This window comes from Haliotis asinina, chromosome 11 (genome assembly GCF_037392515.1).
Source record: "Haliotis asinina isolate JCU_RB_2024 chromosome 11, JCU_Hal_asi_v2, whole genome shotgun sequence".
NCBI classification, from domain to species: domain Eukaryota; kingdom Metazoa; phylum Mollusca; class Gastropoda; order Lepetellida; family Haliotidae; genus Haliotis; species Haliotis asinina.
In genome coordinates this window covers 15,520,024-15,545,268 of record NC_090290.1, presented here as the reverse complement: position 1 = coordinate 15,545,268, position 25,245 = coordinate 15,520,024, and the positions used below count along the sequence as shown (strand labels likewise).

General features: G+C 41.8%; 1 protein-coding gene across 1 annotated transcript; it reads left to right on the top strand.

Annotated features, from left to right (window-relative positions):
- Positions 1-3,362: 3,362 nt before the first annotated feature.
- Positions 3,363-24,406, top strand: LOC137255296 (ankyrin repeat domain-containing protein 17-like). The gene is made up of 5 exons (XM_067792749.1): positions 3,363-3,567; positions 10,162-10,248; positions 17,595-20,409; positions 21,190-22,358; positions 22,518-24,406. The coding sequence occupies exons 1-5, from the start codon at positions 3,363-3,365 to the stop codon at positions 24,404-24,406; spliced, it is 6,165 nt and encodes a 2,054-aa protein (XP_067648850.1).
- Positions 24,407-25,245: the final 839 nt, after the last annotated feature.

Genomic DNA, 25,245 nt, shown 5'->3' with positions numbered 1-25,245 from the left:
AGGTCGCGTCAGGTAACCTTTGAGACTGACCAATCAGAACACAGCTTACCAAATCGCGAAAGTGCGCAATCGCACATACCTTTCGAACTTTTTATCTCGAAAAGGTTCGTATCCGAACGATTCCGAATGCTATTTAGTGTACACTCGCTTCCGGGTAATGTACACGGCGTACGTACAACCATGACAACGGTGAGTAAACAGTCGCTGAAAATAGTGTTGGGCAATATTCAAAGACGTTATCTTGCGGAAATATTAGCTAATGGTAACCATGTCAATAGAAACCCCAACGCGTATATACTGCAGGCCAAATAACTGTGTTCTATGTGGATTTTTGTTTGTGGAGAGATCTGTGTCAGTGACTTGAATATTTTGAAAGTCCCTCCGATCCCTAAAGAGTAGCCGTTGTCTGAGTGGTTAAATCTGTTAAACCGTCTCGTGTTTGACTGGACGGCCATTTGTCGCTCAAAGGTTACCTGACGCGACCCTCTACTAGGTTTTCTTAGACTCAGTGGTGGAGTGTAACGAAATACACCGAGACTAAGTTTACTTAGACTGGATTTCGTCACAAATGTACGGCACGAAAATATAGTGTCAATGCACAGCAAGTTCTCTCAAAGTGATCAGTTACAATGACTTTGTGTAAAGCATCGTGGAGTGATGCACCCTTATCTTTATAGGTGTATGACCCTTTTGTTGTCATTTGACATCGTATAGGAAAATCCATTCGTAACACATGACAAAAGTTGGGATAACATATAGCAGTGTCAAACAGCTCAAGTATTTGCACCTGAGTTAACACTATTGGATAGGCAGTTTCATATTCTGCATGTCTGTGTAGGTTTATAGTTGTAGATACAGTGCAGCGCCAAAGAAATTCTGTCGAAATTGTGTACTGATGATTAGTGAATGTAAAATGGGAACTGAAAGAGAGTTTCATGTGACGTGGGTTATAGTTGTAGATACAGTGCAGCGCCAAAGAAATTCTGTCGAAATTGTGTACTGATGATTAGTGAATGTAAAATGGGAACTGAAAGAGAGTTTCATGTGACGTGGGTTATAGTTGTAGATACAGTGCAGCGCCAAAGAAATTCTGTCGAAATTGTGTACTGATGATTAGTGAATGTAAAATGGGAACTGAAAGAGAGTTTCATGTGACGTGGGTTGTAGTTGTAGATACAGTGCAGCGCCAAAGAAATTCTGTCGAAATTGTGTACTGATGATTAGTGAATGCAAAATGGGAACTGAAAGAGAGTTTCATGTGACGTGGGTTGTAGTTGTAGATACAGTGCAGCGCCAAAGAAATTCTGTCGAAATTGTGTACTGATGATTAGTGAATGCAAAATGGGAACTGAAAGAGAGTTTCATGTGACGTGGGTTGTAGTTGTAGATACAGTGCAGCGCCAAAGAAATTCTGTCGAAATTGTGTACTGATGATTAGTGAATGTAAAATGGGAACTGAAAGAGAGTTTCATGTGACGTGGGTTGTAGTTGTAGATACAGTGATGCGCCAAAGAAATTCTGTCGAAATTGTGTACTGATGATTAGTGAATGTAAAATGGGAACTGAAAGAGAGTTTCATGTGACGTGGGTTGTAGTTGTAGATACAGTGCAGCGCCAAAGAAATTCTGTCGAAATTGTGTACTGATGATTAGTGAATGTAAAATGGGAACTGAAAGAGAGTTTCATGTGACGTGGGTTGTAGTTGTAGATACAGTGATGCGCCAAAGAAATTCTGTCGAAACGTTCGCGTTTCCAAGAAGTTATGAAGCTCTAATAATGCATGAACTTAGATTAAGTTAACGAGAGGCCAATGACAACACTGCGTCGTTAAAACGTTAATACAAGAGAATGCAATGATACATTACTTAATGAACGTTTAATGGGATGTTAATGCTTCATTTTAGGTTTGATACAAGCCGGTCTAGGACACTGCGCTGATCTCAGAGGACATCTTGTTTGTTTTTATCCAAAGTTTAAAGACGTGGTGTTAAAAGTGAATTCTTTTTAGTTTGTTCTGTAAAGTGAGTCCATAGGGCAGTCAAGTTTGTTACCCGTTTCATTTAAAATATGTATTGGGAGGGCGAGTTTCACACTAATTAGGTATTGAGGTGGGGTCCATGAGGCGAGGTGTGAGTGTGTGTGTGTGTGTGTGTGTGTGTGTGTGTGTGTGAGAGTGTGTGTGAGTGTGTGTGAGTGTGTGTGTGAGTGAGAGAGAGTGTGTGTATGTGTGTGTGTGTGTGTGTGTGAAGTTTGTGTAAAGTGAGTTTTGAGATTAGTTATAGAGACTAAAATGTTTATGTTTCATGTGGAGTGTGTACTGATGATTAGTGAATGTAAAATGGGAACTGAAAGAGAGTTTCATGTGATGTGGGTATTGAGGAATAGCTTAATGTAAAGTCGGCACCGAAGGAGATTTTCGTGTCAAGTGTGCATTGAGGAATAGTTTAATGTAAGCTGGGCACTGAAGGAGAGTTCATTGTGAAGTGTGTATTGAGAATTTGGTTAATATGAAATAGGAACTGAAGGAGAGTTTCATGTAAAGTTTGTACCGAGGACGGTTTAATGTAAAATAAGTAATGAAGAGAGTTTCTTGTGAGGGAAGGTGAGATTCATGTATAAAGTAGCAAACGGTTGAGGTCTCTGTCAAGTGTGTTTACAAATCGTCAAGAAGTTGAGTTTAGTTTGAAATGAGTTTGCATCACATATATGTAGCTATATAGTGACTAGATCAGGTCTGAATTCATACACTCTTTTTTAACAAAGTACATCAAGAGCTATTGAACCATTTACATGGTTTGTATCCAAATCGTACATGTGAAGCAGCTGAAAACAGTAATGATGGAAATGTTTTAATTAATACAGCTTATTCATTATTTTTAGATTTGTAATACATGACAATTTTATGGATAGCAACTTCTTGGGTTTATTTTCACGACGTTGCGGAGCTTATCCTAGCCCCCTCATCAGGCTAAGGCTAACTGTTATTTGTGGTTTGACATATGGCATCTTTCACAGGTGATCAGAACCCGTCCGTAATAATCATTTCTGCCCACATTAGGGGCCCATGTTAAAATAATATATATCCATACAGATGAAACGAATGAATGAAATTGTCAATTTCCCCTTAATTTCTCTTAATCGTCCATTTCCTCCTTGGCTTCATCAATGGCAATGTATTAGTCTCTCTTGTAAACCCAGTATCCTATACTTTTTAATAGGATATATTCGTATGGCGTTCTGCAGCAGTGAATAATTTTGCAGATTGTGCGATTTCCGTGAAGAATGTATATTTGTCATCCCCGAGGAGGCATCTACCATCTTTGAGGACACATCGAGCAGAGAATATTGACAACGAGTAGGACATGGCCAGCTCAGACCCGAACACGGAAGCCATGGTTGACACAGGCGAGGAAGATCCTGCGCCCAATGGCAGCACAACTCTACATGAGGATGACCTGGGAAACCACACGGCCATTGACAGATTGACTGATCGTGGACGTTGCTCTGAAGATCATTCGGCCATCGCTGCGCCAAACAGTCAGTCTGTCGTATTCAATCTAGGGCATGGTACGTGTACATAGCCACTCTTCATTCTGCCCTTGTCAGTGTTTGTATGGATCTCCCAAATACTGTTTACCCTAATAATAATTCATTTCATTACCATATTTATTTGACAGTTATAAAGTTGCAATAACGTAATATGCTTGGGACAACCTTGATGTGGTAGGCTATTTCCTTCGAACAAACGAACTGATATGACAGTTTCAAATACATTCCCGATTTTATTACATGGAACACAGCCTTATTGCAAAGTCCAAAGACAATGAAATACAAGATGGAGCGCGCTATGATTTATAACGATCAATAATTGTACAATTAAACACAATAATGACTGTAATGACCTTGCAAAGACGTTTGATATGTTTTAAAACCCTTCACTGCAAGCGTCACTACAAGCACCCTTTCATGCTCGTGGAAAACTCATATGCGCCTAAACGCAGAATACATGTGCAACCCGGCACCATGTGCTTTTTCCAGGAAGACACAAGGGGAGACAACCAGCAGGGTCTCCAGCTCTTGCCAGCAGTAATGCTGGGCTGTTTTGGAGAGGGTAAAACGATTGAAGTAGTCGTAAAATATCGCTTCAATGACGAAAGTCCAAAAACTCGCCAAACTGACGTCAAAACTGGAAACGTCACACTTTGTTAAGCCACACTCCCCTCCAGATTTCAATTAGAAAATCTACACATCAGTGAAATATAGATGTCAAAGTATGTGAGTGAGTGAGCTAATATTTAACGTCACATCAGCAATATTCATCCATATCGTGACGAGAACAGATTTAGAATTGAAGTGGGATATGTATACATTAGGAAAAAACATGTCAAAGGACAGCAAAAGAGCTAGAATATCACAGTTACCATTAAGACTAGTGTGGACTGGTAAAACTCATAGCACTATTTGGGCAAAACAACAGATAACACGATCACCACACTAGGGGCCATGGGGACTTACATTTCTTTTGCTAGCTACATGGACCCTGGCTGGATTTACATCATTCTTTCAGTAGCTGGTGATGAGAAGAAGATTTGACCAGAATGTAAAAGAACACACCCTGCAGATCAAGCTACGACCTGCCAATCTCAATGATCCCTTCATAAAGTGTCTGCCTTGGTGTTTGACTTTTTCATGAGTGTGTCTCACAAAACGTTTTCCAATACAACACTTTTTTGAAGTATGATGGGGTTGGCACTGCCAAGCTGAAAGGATGTAGTGTATTTCACTGAAGTTTTCATGGATCTGAGTTCGGGTTTGATTTGCTTGTCATCATCCGGGTGTACAAGAGGAAATGAATTACACCTGGTTCCATGTCAGAACGACTGGTCCTCTGAGCCAAAGGCTATCAGAGACGTTAGAGGTTGACATAAATCTCTGTCGGCACATGGTTCCACTGTCCATGGCAAGAGGTACGGCGAATTCTGTAGATACGGTTAGCAACAGAGAGATGAAAGCGCCGTTTTTCATTTTGCATATAACCCAAAGCAACTTTGCTGCCTTTGTAGAATTTCAGGAATTCAGTCCCAATACCAAGTTGCTATAGTAAGATGTCCATCTCTATTGCACGCACAGCGACACAAAGCTCCAGTCCTGGTGTGCTACTCTGGTTTTCCCCAGCAGCAAACTGATTGTACTGGCTTGATTCCAGATACGCCTCGGCACCGATCGCTTCCTTCGAAGCATCTTAGAAGATGTGAATGTTTTTCTCAAGAACTCCAGATAACGAGAGACTGGAGTAAAGTCTTGTGGTAACGATATACTCGAGGAGTTTCAGGGAGTTATACCAATTCTGCCATTTGGGAATATGTGGGAGAAAGAGGTTAGTCCCAGTCTGTAGTGCTGGACATGAGGTTTCTTAAGAGTAATTTCCCTCTGATAATCGGATTTGTGGCCCCAGTTGTTGAGTCATACAGGCTGTGAACAGTTGACAGGACCCCTCGTCTTGTGGAGGGTTTGTTTTCAGAGCCAACTTTAAAGATGAAGGTGTCATGAATCATATTCCAACAAAGATCGAGGCTTGATAGAGATGGTGGTGTCTCACAACTGAAGTCCATATTCACAATGTCATCAGTTTTGAATGAAGCCAACACAGCACGACTGTTGGAGGTGAACTTGTGCAACCTGATGTTTCTACCTGACTTCAGAGTGCTGTGAGTTCCCTAGATGAGGTCAACAGCACCTTTGTCGGTAGGGATAGTGTAAACCATCGTGAACATAAAAGCTGTCTCCAGTGAATTGTTTTACATCATCGTCTGCAGCTTCGACAGGCTTTCTGAAGCCAAATGTTGAAACAGCTGGAGAAGGTGAGTTCCCAAAAACATGGGCGGTCATACGATACTCTCTCAACCCGCAGGGCTCCTGATCAGGGTCTTTGTCCTTGTACCAAAGGAATCGCTACAAGTCACGATGGGATTCTGTGATCTTAAAACAGTAAAAAACAATCGATGTCTGCTTTATCCTCTACTGACACCGGTAGTGCTGCATCAAATTTTGAGCGCTGAAATATATTGTCACTCACACCCACACTCTCCTGGACGTCAAAGTTATTTGGGCACGGGGTCAGTGCCGTTGATTGGCCATCCCTAAAAAGGTAGGTCTTGTCTGCAACTGCTGTGTCAGTTCTGTGTATTTTACCAAGGTATATGTCTCCAATGATAACCCAACCAAGGTACAGTCTCTGGGCGAAAGGGGAATCTGCTTCTCCTGTTCGTTTTCCGATGAAGTGATGGGCTGAGAGTAAGTCCCTCCCAGTAAGGATGAGAGTGTTTGCATCAGGATCTGTGGGAGGTATATAACTAGCTATATAAAGCAGCTTCAGTAGTTGCAATTCCATCGTGGATGTCTGTATTGGCATTGCACTCAATCAGTGTTGGCATGGTTAGCGTTGAAGATCCATCAAGAGGTTTCCGGAAATGGAAACGTGCCCTGTGCATGAAAGGAGAGTGTAATTGATCTCATCTCTGTTTTCCCGTAGTTCCCTGTAGAAATTGTAGGGTTCTCAACTGAAGGTTTATGGACAGAATACAAATGTAGACCCGTGGGGTAATGATCATCCCCACAAAAGAAACACCTCTGTCTGGCATTCTTTGGCAGTATCCTGAACACTATCACAACACTTGAAACAGATGTCATGTTTACTCATGGTTTTCCTCTGGTTCAATGGAAGCCGGAAGCCGACGAAAACCCTTGTCCAGCTGATTGTTCATGGTAGGGACAGTGCCTGTGGTTACTTGGATCATTGTCTTTGTCTCCAACATTGGTTTTCTTGGACAAAAGCTGCAGATCGGTTTTATTGTTTGAGGTAGTCGGTCTTCTTGTGTTACAGCAGCTACTAGTTGTATGAGTGTCGAACTGAAATCTGGGATCACTTATCAGTCTGGCATGATAAATTCTGAGAAGAGTGAGAAAGTGAGGTATGCCATACCTTGTCGCTGCTTGTATTTAGTGGCCTCGTTAGGCCACATTTCCTGCAGTGAGTAGTGAGTAAGGTAACTTGTTCACTATGGGTTTCACATCTGATGATCAATCATATTAAGCCAACACTGTAGAACATTCCTCTTCGCAGAATCAGTCTCAGCCAGATAATATAGTTTAGTGAGATCCTTATTTGTCAGTTTAGGGAAGGTGGGTTCAACCAGCTCAGGGCTAGAAAGTCAGAACCTACGTTTTCTCGGTGTTTCATTTCGTTTCATGTGCATACCCCCTTATCATACAAACAAATAAAGTGATTTGAAATTATGATCCTTTGTTAAAGAATGGTGAAATTATGATCCTTTGTTAAAGAATCTTTATCCAAAGCTGAATCAAATCCTGCGATTTAAATGTTCAAGTGGCATGGTGAAATTATGATCCTTTGTTAAAGAATCTTTATCCAAAGCTGAATCAAATCCTGAGATTTAAATGTTCAAGTGGCATGGTGAAATTATGATCCTTTGTTAAAGAATCTTTATCCAAAGCTGAATCAAATCCTGCGATTTAAATGTTCAAGTGGCATGGTGAAATTATGACCCTTTGTTAAAGAATCTTTATCCAAAGCTGAATCAAATCCTGCGATTTAAATGTTCAAGTGGCATGGTGAAATTATGATCCTTTGTTAAAGAATCTTTATCCAAAGCTGAATCAAATCCTGAGATTTAAATGTTCAAGTGGCATGGTGAAATTATGACCCTTTGTTAAAGAATCTTTATCCAAAGCTGAATCAAATCCTGCGATTTAAATGTTCAAGTGGCATGGTGAAATTATGATCCTTTGTTAAAGAATCTTTATCCAAAGCTGAATCAAATCCTGCGATTTAAATGTTCAAGTGGCATGGTGAAATTATGATCCTTTGTTAAAGAATCTTTATCCAAAGCTGAATCAAATCCTGCGATTTAAATGTTCAAGTGGCATGGTGAAATTATGATCCTTTGTTAAAGAATCTTTATCCAAAGCTGAATCAAATCCTCAGATTTAAATGTTCAAGTGGCATGGTGAAATTATGATCCTTTGTTAAAGAATCTTTATCCAAAGCTGAATCAAATCCTGAGATTTAAATGTTCAAGTGGCATGGTGAAATTATGATCCTTTGTTAAAGAATCTTTATCTAAAGCTGAATCAAATCCTGCGATTTAAATGTTCAAGTGGCATGGTGAAATTATGATCCTTTGTTAAAGAATCTTTATCCAAAGCTGAATCAAATCCTGCGATTTAAATGTTCAAGTGGCATGGTGAAATTATGATCCTTTGTTAAAGAATCTTTATCCAAAGCTAAATCAAATCCTGAGATTTAAATGTTCAAGTGGCATGGTGAAATTATGATCCTTTGTTAAAGAATCTTTATCCAAAGCTGAATCAAATCCTCAGATTTAAATGTTCAAGTGGCATGGTGAAATTATGATCCTTTGTTAAAGAATCTTTATCCAAAGCTGAATCAAATCCTGCGATTTAAATGTTCAAGTGGCATGGTGAAATTATGATCCTTTGTTAAAGAATCTTTATCCAAAGCTGAATCAAATCCTGAGATTTAAATGTTCAAGTGGCATGGTGAAATTATGATCCTTTGTTAAAGAATCTTTATCCAAAGCTGAATCAAATCCTGCGATTTAAATGTTCAAGTGGCATGGTGAAATTATGATCCTTTGTTAAAGAATCTTTATCCAAAGCTGAATCAAATCCTGCGATTTAAATGTTCAAGTGGCATGGTGAAATTATGATCCTTTGTTAAAGAATCTTTATCCAAAGCTGAATCAAATCCTGAGATTTAAATGTTCAAGTGGCATGGTGAAATTATGATCCTTTGTTAAAGAATCTTTATCCAAAGCTGAATCAAATCCTGAGATTTAAATGTTCAAGTGGCATGGTGAAATTATGATCCTTTGTTAAAGAATCTTTATCTAAAGCTGAATCAAATCCTGCGATTTAAATGTTCAAGTGGCATGGTGAAATTATGATCCTTTGTTAAAGAATCTTTATCCAAAGCTGAATCAAATCCTGCGATTTAAATGTTCAAGTGGCATGGTGAAATTATGATCCTTTGTTAAAGAATCTTTATCCAAAGCTAAATCAAATCCTGAGATTTAAATGTTCAAGTGGCATGGTGAAATTATGATCCTTTGTTAAAGAATCTTTATCCAAAGCTGAATCAAATCCTCAGATTTAAATGTTCAAGTGGCATGGTGAAATTATGATCCTTTGTTAAAGAATCTTTATCCAAAGCTGAATCAAATCCTGCGATTTAAATGTTCAAGTGGCATGGTGAAATTATGATCCTTTGTTAAAGAATCTTTATCCAAAGCTGAATCAAATCCTGAGATTTAAATGTTCAAGTGGCATGGTGAAATTATGAGGATTCGCAATCTTAATTTCACTTCATTTGATTTACTTATTTGTATAAAGTGAAATTCATCGGTGCGTTTTCACGGAAAATAGTGAGTTAAAATTTAACGTCACATCCGTAATGTTTCAGCCATATCGTGACGAGAACAATTAAGCATAAAAATACATAAAAACATACATGAATACCTGTCAGCGAAGGACAGTAAAACTAGCTAGAATAACACAGAGAAGAATGTAAAACTAGTAATTAGACCTAAAGCAGTTTATCTATAGAGGACAATACAACATAAAAATGGGCTACAAATTGCCAACAGCTGAAGGTAGATCACAATAACAAGGACCATGGTCACGGCAAACAGACCACAGGCTGTTGTGGAGAGGGTAAAAACATCGAAACACTCGTAACATATCGCCTCAGTGACGAAAGTACAAGTCTCGGGTCAGGACGTTAAACGAACTTTGTGACGCCACAATGATACTTGCATGACTCTTTGATCAACTTTTCACATGAGGTTAACACACTTTGAATAATGAATGGGACATTAAGCAGTGGATATTCATTGATGTGTCGTGATTCATGTGAACATGTAGAGACATTTGGCCTGATCGATGAGCAGACTGTTGGCTATTGAATTGCACCCGAGACTTACAGAAAGAGACTTACATTCACATAGTCCAATTAGAATCATACACTCAGACTCTAATAAAAACAAACAAACTATAGCTCCCTCCCTATCTTGTGTGAAACAGTGGAACTGGTTGTTGATATTAGCATGGATTTGTTGTCAGGTGGTCCTGCCCCCGCTATCACTGTTTCCAACTCGAAGTACGTGAATATTTCCACTGGGCAGACAGTTCCAGGGACAGTCGGAGAAGGTGCGTAAATGGTAGATCAGTCTAGCCTTGATTACACACTTGTACACATTCAATGAAAATTCTTTTCTAATAAATGTTGAAACATTCAGCATGCTATTACTAGTCTATTACTAGTCTATTACTAGAGACAGACCCATGAGAAATAGTAAAATAGTGCCTTTTGCACAAAACGAACTTAGTTTCAGTCAAGTATTTACTTATAGACTTTAACTTGACTATTCTCAAATCTGACACTGAACCAGCCAACAGAAAAGGGATGAACAGAAGGAAACTGATGTTTTCGTTTGTAGCGTGGGTTAACGCGCCCGAATGCACCCGTCGCTGTGCGTACATGCACGAGGGTTGAAATTATCCCGTGCATTTCGTGGATATAGCTGGCGACAGCGTTTATGAGTTGAAGGCTGGCAGTTGGTTAGATGACTGTTGCGGGACAAAGACGTCCGTATAGAGTACCAGCCTGGGGGTTACAGTTAAATTAGAATTAAGAATAGCTTCCATTATCGGGAAGACATTTTATACAGAAGTCTTAGCATTCACATTATCGGTGAATGTGAAGTGTGTAGGGATTTTTCATTGGTTTTACCGCTTTGTTTCAGTTTGGGTGCATTAAATGCTCAGACATAATTTTTTTGACTTTTCGTTTGTTTTATAAATGGGGAATAACAACTGCCTCATTCCCATATGGTAGCAGAGCGTGGTTTCAAGCGGTAAGTCAGTTAACTAAACGGTAAGTCGATAATTAGTCATGTCTGACATTCAGGAGAAAGGTTCTATAAAGAATGGCAAATTAAATCCCCAAGAACCAAACGGGTCTCAGTCAGAACATGAGAACATTTTGAAACTGAAACAACTAAAAGCCAATGCAAAGTCAACATTCACCAAAGCTAAAAACAAGTTGTACAGTCAACTAGAATCGCCTAATCAACCATCTCGTACAGACATTAGAGATGGCATAAATAAAGTGAACGAATGTCAGGTGAAAGCAATCAATGTTATGACAAAACTCACTTTGGCTTATGCAAAGAATCAGCAGGGCGAAAATGTTAGTAAAACAGAACAAGAACTTAGTCATCTTGAAGATGAAACTAATGCTGTGATTGAACAGGCACAAGCTCACTTAGATAATAATACAGATGCAACATCTACGTCAAGTAGGGGACTTCCTGGATTGTTTAAATCTGGACAACTATCTGCTCAAAGTTAACCAAGCGTTCACAACAAAGCCACCCAAAAACATTTTGTTCAAAACAAAGCACAGGAAAACACGCCTTGTTATGAAACTGAGTCGCACAGTCATGCAATAGGAAATGATTTATGGAAACAACTCAAACGAGTTTCTATCCCAATATTTTCTGGCGATGTAAAATCTTACGAAGGTTGGAAAGCTGCTTTTCTGACATGCATAGACCAGGCACCAGCGACTGCTGAATACAAGTTATTGCAGCTGAGGCAATATCTGGCTGTCGCGCTTTGAAAGCAATTCAAGGTTTGGGACATAGTGCTGTGGCCTATGATACTGCGTTAGAACGTCTAGATAGGAAGTATGGTGGTAAAAGGCGTCAAGTAGCGTTACAGTTAGAAGAAGTGACAAATTTGAAGCCTATTCGCCCAGGCTCTGTCAGAGATGTTCAAACATTTGCCGATGTTTTAGACATTGCTGTCGTTAATTTGAGAGAAGCAGATAGAGTAGAAGAACTAGGTAATGGGTTATTGTATGCCACACTACAAAAGAAACTGACAGAATCTATGGTAGCTCAGTACCAGAGGTGGCTTCATGATAGAGATAGACAAGAGACAGTCGAGACATTGAGAGAATGGGTACTTCAGGAAGCTGAATACCAAACAATAGCTGCAGAAACAATGCATGGTGTTTGTGATAGGAGCAAAAGAAAAGAATCGTGCTCGTTTGTCGGCGAGATAGGACAGAGTAGAAAGTCATACAGGGATGTTGTATGCAAGGTTTGTAGTGAACAGCATGTGTTATGGAAATGTAACGTGTTCAAAAACATGACTGTTTCCGACAGATGGAACACTGCAAAGAAACTGAAATTATGTTTCCGTTGTCTTGGTGGCAATCATCGTGGTGCACAATGTAGACACACATATCGGTGTGGGATCAATGGGTGTGTGAAAACCCATAACAGGCTTTTACATGATGACACACTCAAAACAGATTATTCAGAACGCAATCTGGACTTGAGACATGGTTCAGCTGCGAATAGGGAAAATGCTCAGGTAAGTTCTGTAACAAAAGGTCATGATCAGGTGTTTTCTGAAAGAGTGCATGCAACCGTACCATTGGATAATGACCAACCTCTCGTAGCACTTAGGACAGTCCCAGTAATGCTGAAGAACGGGAATAAAAGGATTCGTGTTAACGCATTGTTGGATGATGCAAGTACGAGGTCCTATATCAATGCTGATGTGGCTTCCGAATTAGGGATGCAGGGTTCAATAGAGAAGATATCTGTGAGTGTTTTGAATGGTAAGAAAGAAACATTTGAGACGAGACCTGTCGCATTTGGGATTGAAAGTGTGGATGGTACAGTGAATGAGGACATGTCTGCATTGACTACTACTAGGGTTACAGGCGACCTTCAGGTGATTGACTGGCAGAAGTACAGACACAAATGGGGTCACCTAGAAAACATAAGCTTTCCTAACGTTGGGCGACGTCCAATAATTGACCTCCTGATAGGAATTGACAAGGTGCATCTGCATCAGTCATGTGAAGATGTGTGTGGGGAAATAGGTGATCCTATTGCAAGGAGAACGCCCCTTGGATGGACATGCATAGGCAAGCTCTGCAGTCAAGCTATCTCCCAAACACACTGTGTATATACATATCATGCATACAGCAAAGACAGTGACTTATGCTCCCTTGTGAAATCATTTTGGGAAATTGAAGAGATTAAGAATCCTCTCAAACCCCTTACACCAGATGAAGAGCAAGCTCTTCACAAAGCACACGATACCTTACTTTATGAGAATGGCCGATACCAGATTGGTGTCCCCTGGAAGGGTACTCCTTAGCACTGAAAAGAAATTATCCAAGGACCAAAACATAGCATTAGCCTATGACAAAATAATCTCGCAATATGTTGAGAAAGGCTATGTCTGTAAAGTAGAACGTCGGGATTCAAGAGAAGGTGTGTGGTATCTTCCTCATTTCCCAATCTTGCGCCCAGATAAAGCCACAACAAAAGTCCGCATAGTTTTTGATGCTTCAGCAAAGTTTCAAGACACATCACTAAATGATGTAATCAGTCCAGGTCCGAAGCTTCATTGTGAACTCTTTGATGTGCTGATACGGTTCAGGAGAAAACCAGTAGCCCTTATTTGTGATATTGCAGAGATGTTCTTGCAGATCAAAATCTCACCACAGGATAGACCATACCACAGATTTCTCTGGAGATCTATGAATACAGATTCTCCTCCTGAGGTGTACGAGTTCAGTCGTGTTGTATTTGGAAACACCTCTTCTCCATTCCTGGCTCAGTATGTAACTCAAGAACATGCTGAGAGACATGCGGCAGATCTCCCTCTGGCCGCTGAAACGGTCATGAAATCCACCTACATGGATGACAGCATGGACTCAGTAGAGAATGTCGATGAAGGCATAGAACTGTACAAAGAGTTAGCTCAGTTATGGTCTAGTGCTTCAATGCATGCTCGAAAATGGTTGTCCAATTCACTGAAAGTACTAGATAACATCCCCGAAGAAGACAGAGCTTCCGAGATTGATCTTTCAAAGGGCCATTTGCCATCTGTAAAAGCTCTTGGGCTCGTGTGGATTGCTGAAAAAGACATTTTCACATTTAAAGCAGGAACGTTTATTCAAAAAGAAACAACCAAGAGAGGGTTTCTTAGGCAATTGACAAGACTTTTTGATCCGCTAGGATTCATAGGACCATTCATCATCACTGCCAAGATTCTGTTACAGGAAATGTGGTTAACAGGACATCACTGGGATGATGAATTGCCCCAACACCTGCAACAGAAAATAGACAAATGGTTAGTACAATTGCAAGAAATACAATGTGTTCAGGTGCCAAGATGTTTGCGTCTAGACGCTGATGTTTGTTCAGTATCAATTCACACCTTTGTTAATGCATCACAGGATGCATACGGAACTGTTGTATATTCCGTTTATACTTACCTGGACGGGAAAAAATCTAGCAGGATAGTTGCTGCAAAATGCCGTGTCGCTCCGTTGAAAGCTTGTAGTATACCACGCCTTGAACTGATGGCAGCTATACTTGGTCTCAGACTTACCTGTGAAGTAGTCAAGATCCTTCAGGTAGAGAATGAAACAGTTACTTTCTGGTCAGACAGCATGAATGTCTTGTGCTGGATTAAAAACAACAGTCGTACTTTCAAACCCTTTGTTGCCAACAGAATTGGTGAAATACACAGCATCACAAATCCAAATCAGTGGCGACACATACCATCGGCAGAAAATCCTGCAGATCTTCTTTCAAGAGGTGTGATGGTTTCTTGTCTGATAAACAACCAATTATGGTGGTATGGACCTATGTTTCTGCTTGGACCAGAATCTGAATGGCCATCAAACAAAGCATTGTCGCTTGACATGTTAAAGGATGACAAGGAAGCAAAAACTAACAAGAAGCATGTTGCTCTAGTTGTGGTACAGAAACCTGACATTGAGATGTTCAGACTTGAACCGTCAAAATTCTCCAGCTGGAGAAAACTCACACGTATCAATGCGTGGGTATACAGATTCTTATATAACTGTTCCACTTCGGGTGAATACAGAATAAAAGGTGAACTTACAGCAGAGGAAATAGAAGAGTCTGAACACAGAATCATTGCCAATGCACAGGGGGAGTCATTTCCAGTAGAATATGCTGCTTTGCAATCAGGAAAGGCGCTGCCTTCCAGTTCTAAACTCCTTACACTCCAGCCACAACTAGATGAAAATGGAGTCATGAGAATGAGTGGGCGCCTAAGAGACGCGGAATGTTTGCCTCTTGGAGCAAGATTTCCCATAATTCTGCCTCGCAAAAGTTGGGTGACAAAGCTTATCATTAAACAGTATCACGAAGACGGTAAACATGTTTTGGGCACGAATCAAACATTGGCCGCAGTGTCGGGTTCATACTGGATTATCTCAGGACGAGAAGCTATACGAGAATGGGAGAAAGAATGTGCTAGATGTCATAGGGCCAAAGCAAAACCTGTTTGTCCACTGATGGCGCCATTACCGAAAATGAGACTCCAAAAGTCACTCCGTGCATTCAGCCAGACAGGAGTGGATTACGCTGGCCCATTTATCACAGTGCAAGGCAGAGGAAAGGCACGTCAAAAACGTTATTTGTGTCTATTCACATGTTTAACTACACGAGCCGTTCACCTGGAAATGGCATACAACTTGGATACAAGTGCATTTCTAAATGCTTTCTACAGAATGGTAAATCGGCGAGGTCTACCACATGAGGTAATATCGGACAATGGAACCAACTTCGTTGGTGCCGTTAAAGAACTCAAAGAACTTTTTCACAAGCTGGATCGGGATGCTGTTCAACGTTCCATGGCTAACCGGGGAGTAAAATGGCACTTCAACCCTCCATACTCGCCTCACTTTGGAGGGGTATTCGAAACGATGATTAAGTCGGCTAAACGTGTGCCATCTTCGCTATCCTAGGGAATGGTGATGTCACAGACGAGGAGCTGGAAACTGCATTTACTGGAGCTGAATCGCTGATCAACTCGCGTCCTCTCACCTATCAGTCGACTTATCCCCAAGATCTGATTCCTCTGACACCGAATCACTTCCTGCACGGCCAGATCGGAGGAGTATTTGCTCCAGAATCCGTCGACACTACAGATTACCGTCCAAGAAGGCGCTGGAGCTGATGAGACACTTTTGGAAGCGGTGGATGAAGGAATGGCTCCCAAGTCTGAATCCAAGGCGGAAATGGAGAACTCAAAGCAGAGACCTTTGTGCCAACGATATTGTTCTTGTGATTTCTCCGGACACTCCACGAGGACAGTGGCCCCTTGGCAGGATTGTGAAGACATATCCAGGACGAGACGGACATGTTCGTGTGGTGGATGTACGAATCGGACAATCAGTGATTACCAGACCAGCAAACAAGATTTGTCCACTGGAGTGGTCATCTGAGAATTGTGATACAGATTTGTGACTTCAGATACATCGGATACAGCAACTTGGATTTTGCAACATGGATTCTGTGGATTCTCTAACATCGGATTATGTGATACTGGATTCTGTGTGACGCTGGATGCTGTGGATTGTAACAATAGATTATCCGGATTCTGGGACTTTGGATTATGTGACATCAAGATTGACACTGAACTGTGAACTGTGAGTCTTGAACTTTGACTGTGGAATGCTATATGAACTATATGAACTGTCTGAGATTATATGACTTGTTATAAACATTACAGGATATAGGAGGGTTAGTGGATAATATTGATTTCAGCTTGTAATTTTGAAAAGTATTTAATTTCTGTTTTTGCAGATGTTAGAGATGCTAGCATTGTATTGAAATAGATTGAATGCTTGTGTTGTATTGACAGGAGTCTGTCAAGGAGAGGGGTATGAACAGAAGGAAACTGATGTTTTCGTTTGTAGCGTGGGTTAACGCGCCCGAATGCACCCGTCGCTGTGCGTACATGCTCGAGGGTTGAAATTATCCCGTGCATTTCGTGGATATAGCTGGCGACAGCGTTTATGAGTTGAAGGCTGGCAGTTGGTTAGATGACTGTTGCGGGACAAAGACGTCCGTATAGAGTACCAGCCTGGGGGTTACAGTTAAATTAGAATTAAGAATAGCTTCCATTATCGGGAAGACATTTTATACAGAAGTCTTAGCATTCACATTATCGGTGAATGTGAAGTGTGTAGGGATTTTTCATTGGTTTTACCGCTTTGTTTCAGTTTGGGTGCATTAAATGCTCAGACATAATTTTTTTGACTTTTCGTTTGTTTTATAAATGGGGAATAACAACTGCCTCATTCCCAAGGGATTTGTCAAAGTATTTGTAAAACTCTGATGCTTAGGGTATCTCAAATACTACCCATGCTTAGCAATCACAACATAAAATATAGTAGGAAAAGGCAAAATATTTTCATACGTTATGACGTCTTCATACACACATTCCTCTTCTCCAGCTTCAAAGAAGTTACCAAATACGCAAATACAATCTAAAGTATTGAACACTGGCCTGATGAGTGTGAAATATTATGTCTATTTACATTAATTACCCATGTAAGCGACGCCAACATCTGTATCTAATCACTTCGATGAGTTTATGTACTAAGCATAGCTATCTTTATACAATGTTGTATTTGTCCACAGGTACTCTCGAACGTCTTCTAGCCGAAGCAAGGAAAACATTTGTTGAAACAGATGTCTACAGACAGGTGAAGCGTAAACTTAAAACGTTCGGTTACGTGACAATCTGTGGCGCCTCGGGAGAAGGGAAGACCACAATGGCTCTGATATTGAGTTCACATTACAGAAAACGAGGTTATCAAGTCGTGTTTGTGGACAGCATTGACAAGTTTGATTTGGACAGCTGCCTCAATTCTGCACCAAGGATATTTCTCATCATCGATGACATGTTTGGTACTGTAGGTTTGCCAACCGCTGTTCCACAGATTAAATCATTTCTAAAAAGTCTTCTTCTCCATTTGGAACGCTGCAAAGATGCCTTAAAACAAATTCACCCAATGAGGACAGATGAAAGAAAACAAAGGCAGGATGATGAGACAAACACGCAGGATATTCGTGTCATATTCACAACAAAGTCATACAACTTTCATGACGGACTTGCACAAATGAACTTTGTTTGTTTTTCCCTGTTTGAGGAACAAAGAGTGGTGAATATAACCTTACACAGTCTTTCCCCAGCTGAGGAACAGGAAATATACGAGAGACATAAGAGCATAGCAGAAAACCACTCCAAAGCTAATCTACCCGAATACAGAGATTTAGAAATACCTTCAAAGTTATTTGGATTCCCACTCGTATGTAAACTTTATACCTTTTCAAACAATCCGAAAAAGCTTTTCAAAGAGCCATTATCTTATTTGAGGGAGGAACTCACTGTCATAATTGGTGCATGGAACAATCGATCTGCAGTGTTGGTCCTGATGTTACTTTGTGAGGGTAGATTACAACTGACAAAGTTAGAAAGTGATGGTGCAGACCAGGAGTTGGATGAGAAAGTCAACATTGTGACAAGTCTAATACCTACAGCAACACGCTCTGGGATGTGTCAAGCAACACGACGTTTCAGAGGAACATTTTTCACAAGAGGAGACACAGTTGGCTTTGCTCATTCTTCAATCTATGATGCATGCGCATGTATCGTATATGGCGTTAATCCAAGCTTTGTTTTAAAGCACTGCAGTGATGCCTTTCTTTACGAACGAGTACACCAAGAAATCGTCAGAGAAACCAAAGTTGATGATTATCTCCATTTGATATTTATTTCAGAAGACTATTATGATATTGTGTCGGTACGGTTTGCCAATGCTATAAGGCAAGGAAAGTTTTCGAAGTCAATAACACATCCAATCCTTCGGAACAGCAAACTAGCGGAACAACTTCTTGCAAGACTGACATTTGATGAGACAAAGCACACCACAAATGATCCTGTAGACCACGCATGGATTCACCAAAGAGAAAAAGGAAAGTGTTTCCTGTATTGGGCTGTTTTGGGACATAATCCACATTTAGTTACACATGTGGAGATTCAAACTGGAGAAGTGTTAACAGATGACGAGATCACAGAGGCTCTTGAATGTTGTGCTCAAACAAACAAGTTGACGTTACTGCAATGGCTACTCGCAAAGACTGATGGACAGGATCTGACCAGTACACTGAACAGTCTGCTGTTGTCTGCAGCAGAAAATGGCAGCACTGAAACACTTTTGTATTTGCTGAATGCTGGAGCCAGTCTCCATTCCTCTAACTCCATGATGCAAAACATATTCCATCTGGTGTGTAAATCACAACATGAAAACACACTTTTGGCACTTATAAATACTCAGGAACATAAACATGCTTTAAACAGTGTTGATGTTAATGGCTACACTCCTCTACTTGTTGCAGCCAAAACAGGATCAGAGAAATGCTTCAAACAGCTGGTGCCCATCTCAAATATGGATGCTGAAGACATGAATGGCAATAGTGTTTTACATATTGCTTGTCACAGAGGAAACACTGCCATTGTTAGGCAGCTGCTACCATTAGTCATCATTGACAAAAGAGGCATGAATGGATGGACACCAATCATGCTTGCAGCTCTCATGGGACATGAAAAAGTGTTTGACCTCCTGGAATCAAAGGGAGCGAACCTAACACTGCTTGACACATTTGGTGATAGGTTAATTCACTTTGCTTGTCTAGGAGGCAACTTGCCTGTGGTGGAACGTCTGGTGTCCGATTCGAATATCAACCAGAAAGGCGGAAATGGAAGGACACCAATAATGGCTGCAGCTGTCAAGGGGCACAAATGCGTGTTTGACCTCCTGGAATCAGAAGGGGCGGACCTCACCCTGCTTGATACATCTGGTGATAGTTTACTTCACCTTGCCTGTGAGGGAGGCAACTTGCCTATGGTGGAACATCTGGTGTCCGATTCGAATATCAACCAGAAAGGCGGTTATGGAAGGACTCCAATAATGGCTGCAGCTGTCTGGGGACGCAAATGCGTCTTTGACTTTCTGGAATCAGAAGGGGCGGACCTCACCCTGCTTGATACATCTGGTGATAGTTTACTTCACCTTGCCTGTGAGGGAGGTATCTTGCCTATGGTGGAACATCTGGTGTCCGATTCGAATATCAACCAGAAAAGCGGTAATGGAAGGACTCCAATAATGGCTGCAGCTGTCTGGGGACACAAATGCGTCTTTGACCTCCTGGAATCAGAAGGGGCGGACCTCACCCTGCTTGATACATCTGGTGATAGTTTACTTCACCTCGCCTGTGAGGGAGGCAACTTGCCTATGGTGGAACATTTGGTGTCCGATTCGAATATTAATCAGAAAAGCGGTAATGGAAGGACTCCAATAATGGCTGCAGCTGTCTGGGGACGCAAATGCGTCTTTGACTTCCTGGAATCAGAAGGGGCGGACCTCACCCTGCTTGATACATCTGGTGATAGGTTACTTCACCTCGCCTGTGAGGGAGGTAACTTGCCTATGGTGGAACATCTGGTGTCCGATTCGAATATCAACCAGAAAAGCGGTTATGGAAGGACTCCAATAATGGCTGCAGCTGTCAGGGGACGCAAATGCGTCTTTGACCTCCTGGAATCAAAAGGGGCGGACGTCACCCTGCTTGATACATCTGGTGATAATTTACTTCACTTCGCCTGTGAGGGAGGCAACTTGTCTATTGTTGAACATCTGGTGTCCGATTCGAATATTAATCAGAAAAGCGGTAATGGAAGGACTCCAATAATGGCTGCAGCTGTCTGGGGACGGAAATGCGTCTTTGACTTTCTGGAATCAGAAGGGGCGGACCTCACCCTGCTTGATACATCTGGTGATAGTTTACTTCACCTCGCCTGTGAGGGAGGTAACTTGCCTATGGTGGAACATCTGGTGTCCGATTCGAATATCAACCAGAAAAGCGGTAATGGAAGGACTCCAATAATGGCTGCAGCTGCCTGGGGACGCAAATGCGTCTTTCACTTCCTAGTATCAGAAGGAGCAGATCTCACCCTGCTTGATACATCTGGTGATAGCTTACTTCACCTCGCCTGTGAGGGAGGCAACTTGTCTATTGTTGAACATCTGGTGTCCGATTCGAATATCAACCAGAAAAGCGGTAATGGAAGGACTCCAATAATGGCTGCAGCTGTCTGGGGACGGAAATGTGTCTTTGACTTCCTGAAATCAGAAGGGGTGGACCTCACCCTGCTTGATACATCTGGTGATAGTTTACTTCACCTTGCCTGTGAGGGAGGCAACTTGCCTATGGTGGAACATCTGGTGTCTGATTCGAATATCAACCAGAAAGGCGGTTATGGAAGGACTCCAATAATGGCTGCAGCTGTCAGGGGACGGAAATGCGTCTTTGACCTCCTGGAATCAGTAGGGGCGGACGTCAGCGTGCTTGATACATCTGGTGATAGTTTACTTCACTTCGCCTGTCAGGGAGGTAACTTGCATATTGTGGAACATCTGGTGTCCGATTCGAATATCAACCAGAAAGGCGGAAATGGAAGGACTCCAATAATGGCTGCAGCTGTCTGGGGACATAAATGCGTCTTTGACCTCCTGGAATCAGTAGGGGCGGACCTCACACTGCTTGATACATCTGGTGATAGGTTACTTCACCTCGCCTGTGAGGGAGGCAACGTGTCTATGGTGGAACATCTGGTGTCCGATTCGAATATTAATCAGAAAAGTGGTAATGGAAGGACTCCAATAATGGCTGCAGCTGTCTGGGGACGCAATTGCGTCTTTGACCTCCTGGAATCAAAAGGTGCGGACCTCACCCTGCTTGATACATCTGGTGATAATTTACTTCACCTTGCCTGTGAGGGAGGCAACTTGTCTATTGTGGAATATCTGGTGTCCGATTCAAATATCAACCAGAAAAGCGGTTATGGAAGGACTCCAATAATGGTTGCAGCTGTCAGGGGAAGCAATTGCGTCTTTGACCTCCTGGAATCAAAAGGGGCGGACCTCACCCTGCTTGATACATCTGGTGATAGTTTACTTCACCTCGCCTGTGAGGGAGGCAACTTGGCTATGGTTGAACATCTGGTGTCCGATTTGAATATCAACCTGAAAGATGGTTATGGAAGGACACCAGTAATGGCTGCAGCTGTCAGGGGACACAAAAGCGTGTTTGACCTCCTGGAATCAAAGGGGGCGGACCTCACCCTGCTTGATACATCTGGTGATAGTTTACTTCACCTTGCCTGTGAGGGAGGCAACTTGGCTATGGTTGAACATCTGGTGTCCGATTTGAATATCAACCTGAAAGATGGTTATGGAAGGACACCAGTAATGGCTGCAGCTGTCAGGGGACACAAATGCGTGTTTGACCTCCTGGAATCAAAGGGGGCGAACTTAACATTGCTTGATACATCTGGTAATAGTTTACTTCACTTCGCCTCTCTAGGAGGCAACCTGACTTTGGTTGAACATTTGGAGTCCGATACGAATATCAACCAGAAAGGCGGTAATGGAAGGACTCCAATAATGGCTGCAGCTGTCAGGGGACGCAAATGCGTGTTTGACTTCCTCGAATCAAAAGGGGCGGACCTCACACTGCTTGATACATCTGGTGATAGTTTACTTCACCTTGCCTGTCAGGGGGGCAACATGTCTATTGTACAACATCTGCTTTACCATTTTAAGATCAACCTCAAAGGTTGTAATGGAGGGACGCCAATAATGGCTGGAGTTGTAAATGGACACAAAAGCGTTTTTGACCTCCTGGAATCAAAAGGGGCGGACCTCACCCTGCTTGATACCTCTGGTGATAGTTTACTTCACCTGGCCTGTCTAAGCGGCAACCTGACTTTGGTTGAACAATTGTTGTCAGATTGTAAGATCAACCTCCGAGGACAAATGGGAAGGACACCAATAATGGCAGCAGCTGTAAAGGGGCACAAAAGCGTGTTTGACTTTCTGGAATCAGAGGGGGCAGACCTCACCCTGGTTGATACATTTGGCGATAATTTATTTCATCTTGCCTGTCAGGGAGGGAACGTGGCTGTGGTTGAACATTTGTTGTCAGATTCTAATATCAACCTCGGAGGTCAAATGGGAAGGACACCAATAATGTCTGCAGCTGTCAATGGACACAAAAGTGTGTTTGACCTCCTGATATCAAAAGGGGCGGACCTCTCTAGGCTTGACAGATTTGGTGACAGTTTACTTCATTTTGCATGTCAGAGTGGCAACATAGCGTTGGTAGAACACCTGATGTCTGATTCTACTATTAATCTCAGAGGTAATAAAGGAAGGACGCCGATAATGTCTGCAGCAGTCAATGGACACAAAAGCATTTTTGACCTCTTGAAATCAAAGGGGGCGGACCTCACTCTGCTTGACACACTTGGTGACAGTTTACTTCACCTCTCCTGTCAGGGAGGCAACATGTCTATTGTACAATATCTGCTCTACCATTTTAAGATCAGCCTCAAAGGTTGTAATGCAAGGACGGCAATAATGGCTGCAGCAGTAAAAGGACACAAAAGCGTGTTTGACCTTTTGGAATTAAAGGGGGCAGACCTCACCCTGGTTGATACGTTTGGTGATAGTTTACTTCACCTTGCCTGTCAAGGAGGCAATGTGGCTGTGGTTGAACATTTGTTGTCAGATTCTAATATTAACCTCCGAGGCCAAGTAGGAAGGACACCAATAATGTCTGCAGCTGTCAATGGACACAAATGCGTGTTTGACTTCTTGGAATCAAAGGGAGCGGACCTCTCTATGATTGATACATTTGGTGATAGTTTACTTCATATTGCCTGTCAGGGAGGCAACATAACATTGGTACACCACCTGGTGTCTGATTCTACTATTAATCTCAGAGGTAATAAAGGAAGGACGCCGATAATGTCTGCAGCAGTCAATGGACACAAAAGCATGTTTGACCTCTTGAAATCAAAGGGGGCGGACCTCACTCTGCTTGACACACATGGTGACAGTTTACTTCACTTGGCCTGTCAGGGGGGCAGCATGGCTTTGGTAGAACATCTGGTGTCGGATTCTGCTATTAACCTTAGAGGTGATAATGGAAGGACACCGATAATGGCTGCAGCTGTCAATGGACACAAAAACGTGTTTGACCTCTTGGAATCAGAAGGGGCGGATATCACCCTACTTGATACATCTGGTGATAGTTTACTTCACCTTGCCTGCCAGGGAGGCAACCTGAGCTTGGTTGAACATCTAGTGTCCGATTCTAATACCAACCTCAGAGGCAGTAATGGAAGAACGCCACTGATGGCAGCAGCTGTCAAAGGACATAAAGACGTGTTTGACCTCCTTGAATCAAAGGGAGCAGATCCCACCCTGCTTGATTCATGTGGTAATACTTTACTTCATTATGGATGTTTGGGAGGGAACACAGCTGTGGTACAACACATTGTGCGATTATCAGCCCGAGAGGTGAAAACGGAGGCACACCTATAATGACTGCAGCTGTCAATGGACACAAATGCGTATTTGACCTACTGGAATCAAAGGGTGGACCTCACGCTGCTTGATACATTAGGTGATAGTTTACTTCACTTTGCCTGTCTAGGAGACTATCTAGTGTCAGAATCCTATACCAAATTTAAATGCAGGTTAAACAGTGGACACAAATGCGGGTTTGACCTGGAATCACAGCGGCATAATGTGGTTAAATTTACGCGTCACGGAGGGAACATGGCTGTGGTACAACATCTTGTGTGAGATTACCTGTTGAACAGAAACTGAAAGTCCGTGTCCTACCAAGAGAGAAACCTTCTTGAGTTCAATTTTCAGTGTAGTTGCGTGTCCATTGTATATAGATCTTACAGTTTTATGAATATACGTTCGGAGCCTGTTACACTAGCAGGGTGATAATTATTTACATACTGCATAAGTGAATGAGTTGTTGAGTGCGCTACAAATTAACGTCACATCGGCAATATTGAAGCCACATATTATGCTGTAGATACACAATAAATACAAGCAGTTGAAGAACCAGGCATCGACGGACTGTCAAAGAGTTAAAACTACCTAGAATGTACTTTTTAAAGCAGAAACTATTTTAGGCAATACCATGTCAAAGGGCTATTGATCACCAACAACTGAAGGTATATCACCATACTAGGGACCATGGGGACCTACAGTGCCTCTGCTACCTGAATGGACCCCGGCTGGATTAACACCATCCCTTCAGCTGCTGGTGATTGTGTGCAAGTTTAGCCACAAATTAAAATGACGATAGCACTACAACTAAAAAAGTGGAAGAATGAATTTGACTTAGAATGTTTTGGGATTTA

Excerpts from the sequence above, each read along its gene's own strand:
- LOC137255296 (XM_067792749.1), top strand. The coding sequence starts at position 3,363 with ATGGCCAGCTCAGACCCGAACACGGAAGCCATGGTTGACACAGGCGAG. Across the intron at positions 3,568-10,161 it reads CGTATTCAATCTAGGGCATG|GTGGTCCTGCCCCCGCTATC; the intron begins GTACGTGTACAT and ends ATTTGTTGTCAG. Across the intron at positions 10,249-17,594 it reads TCCAGGGACAGTCGGAGAAG|GTACTCTCGAACGTCTTCTA; the intron begins GTGCGTAAATGG and ends ATTTGTCCACAG.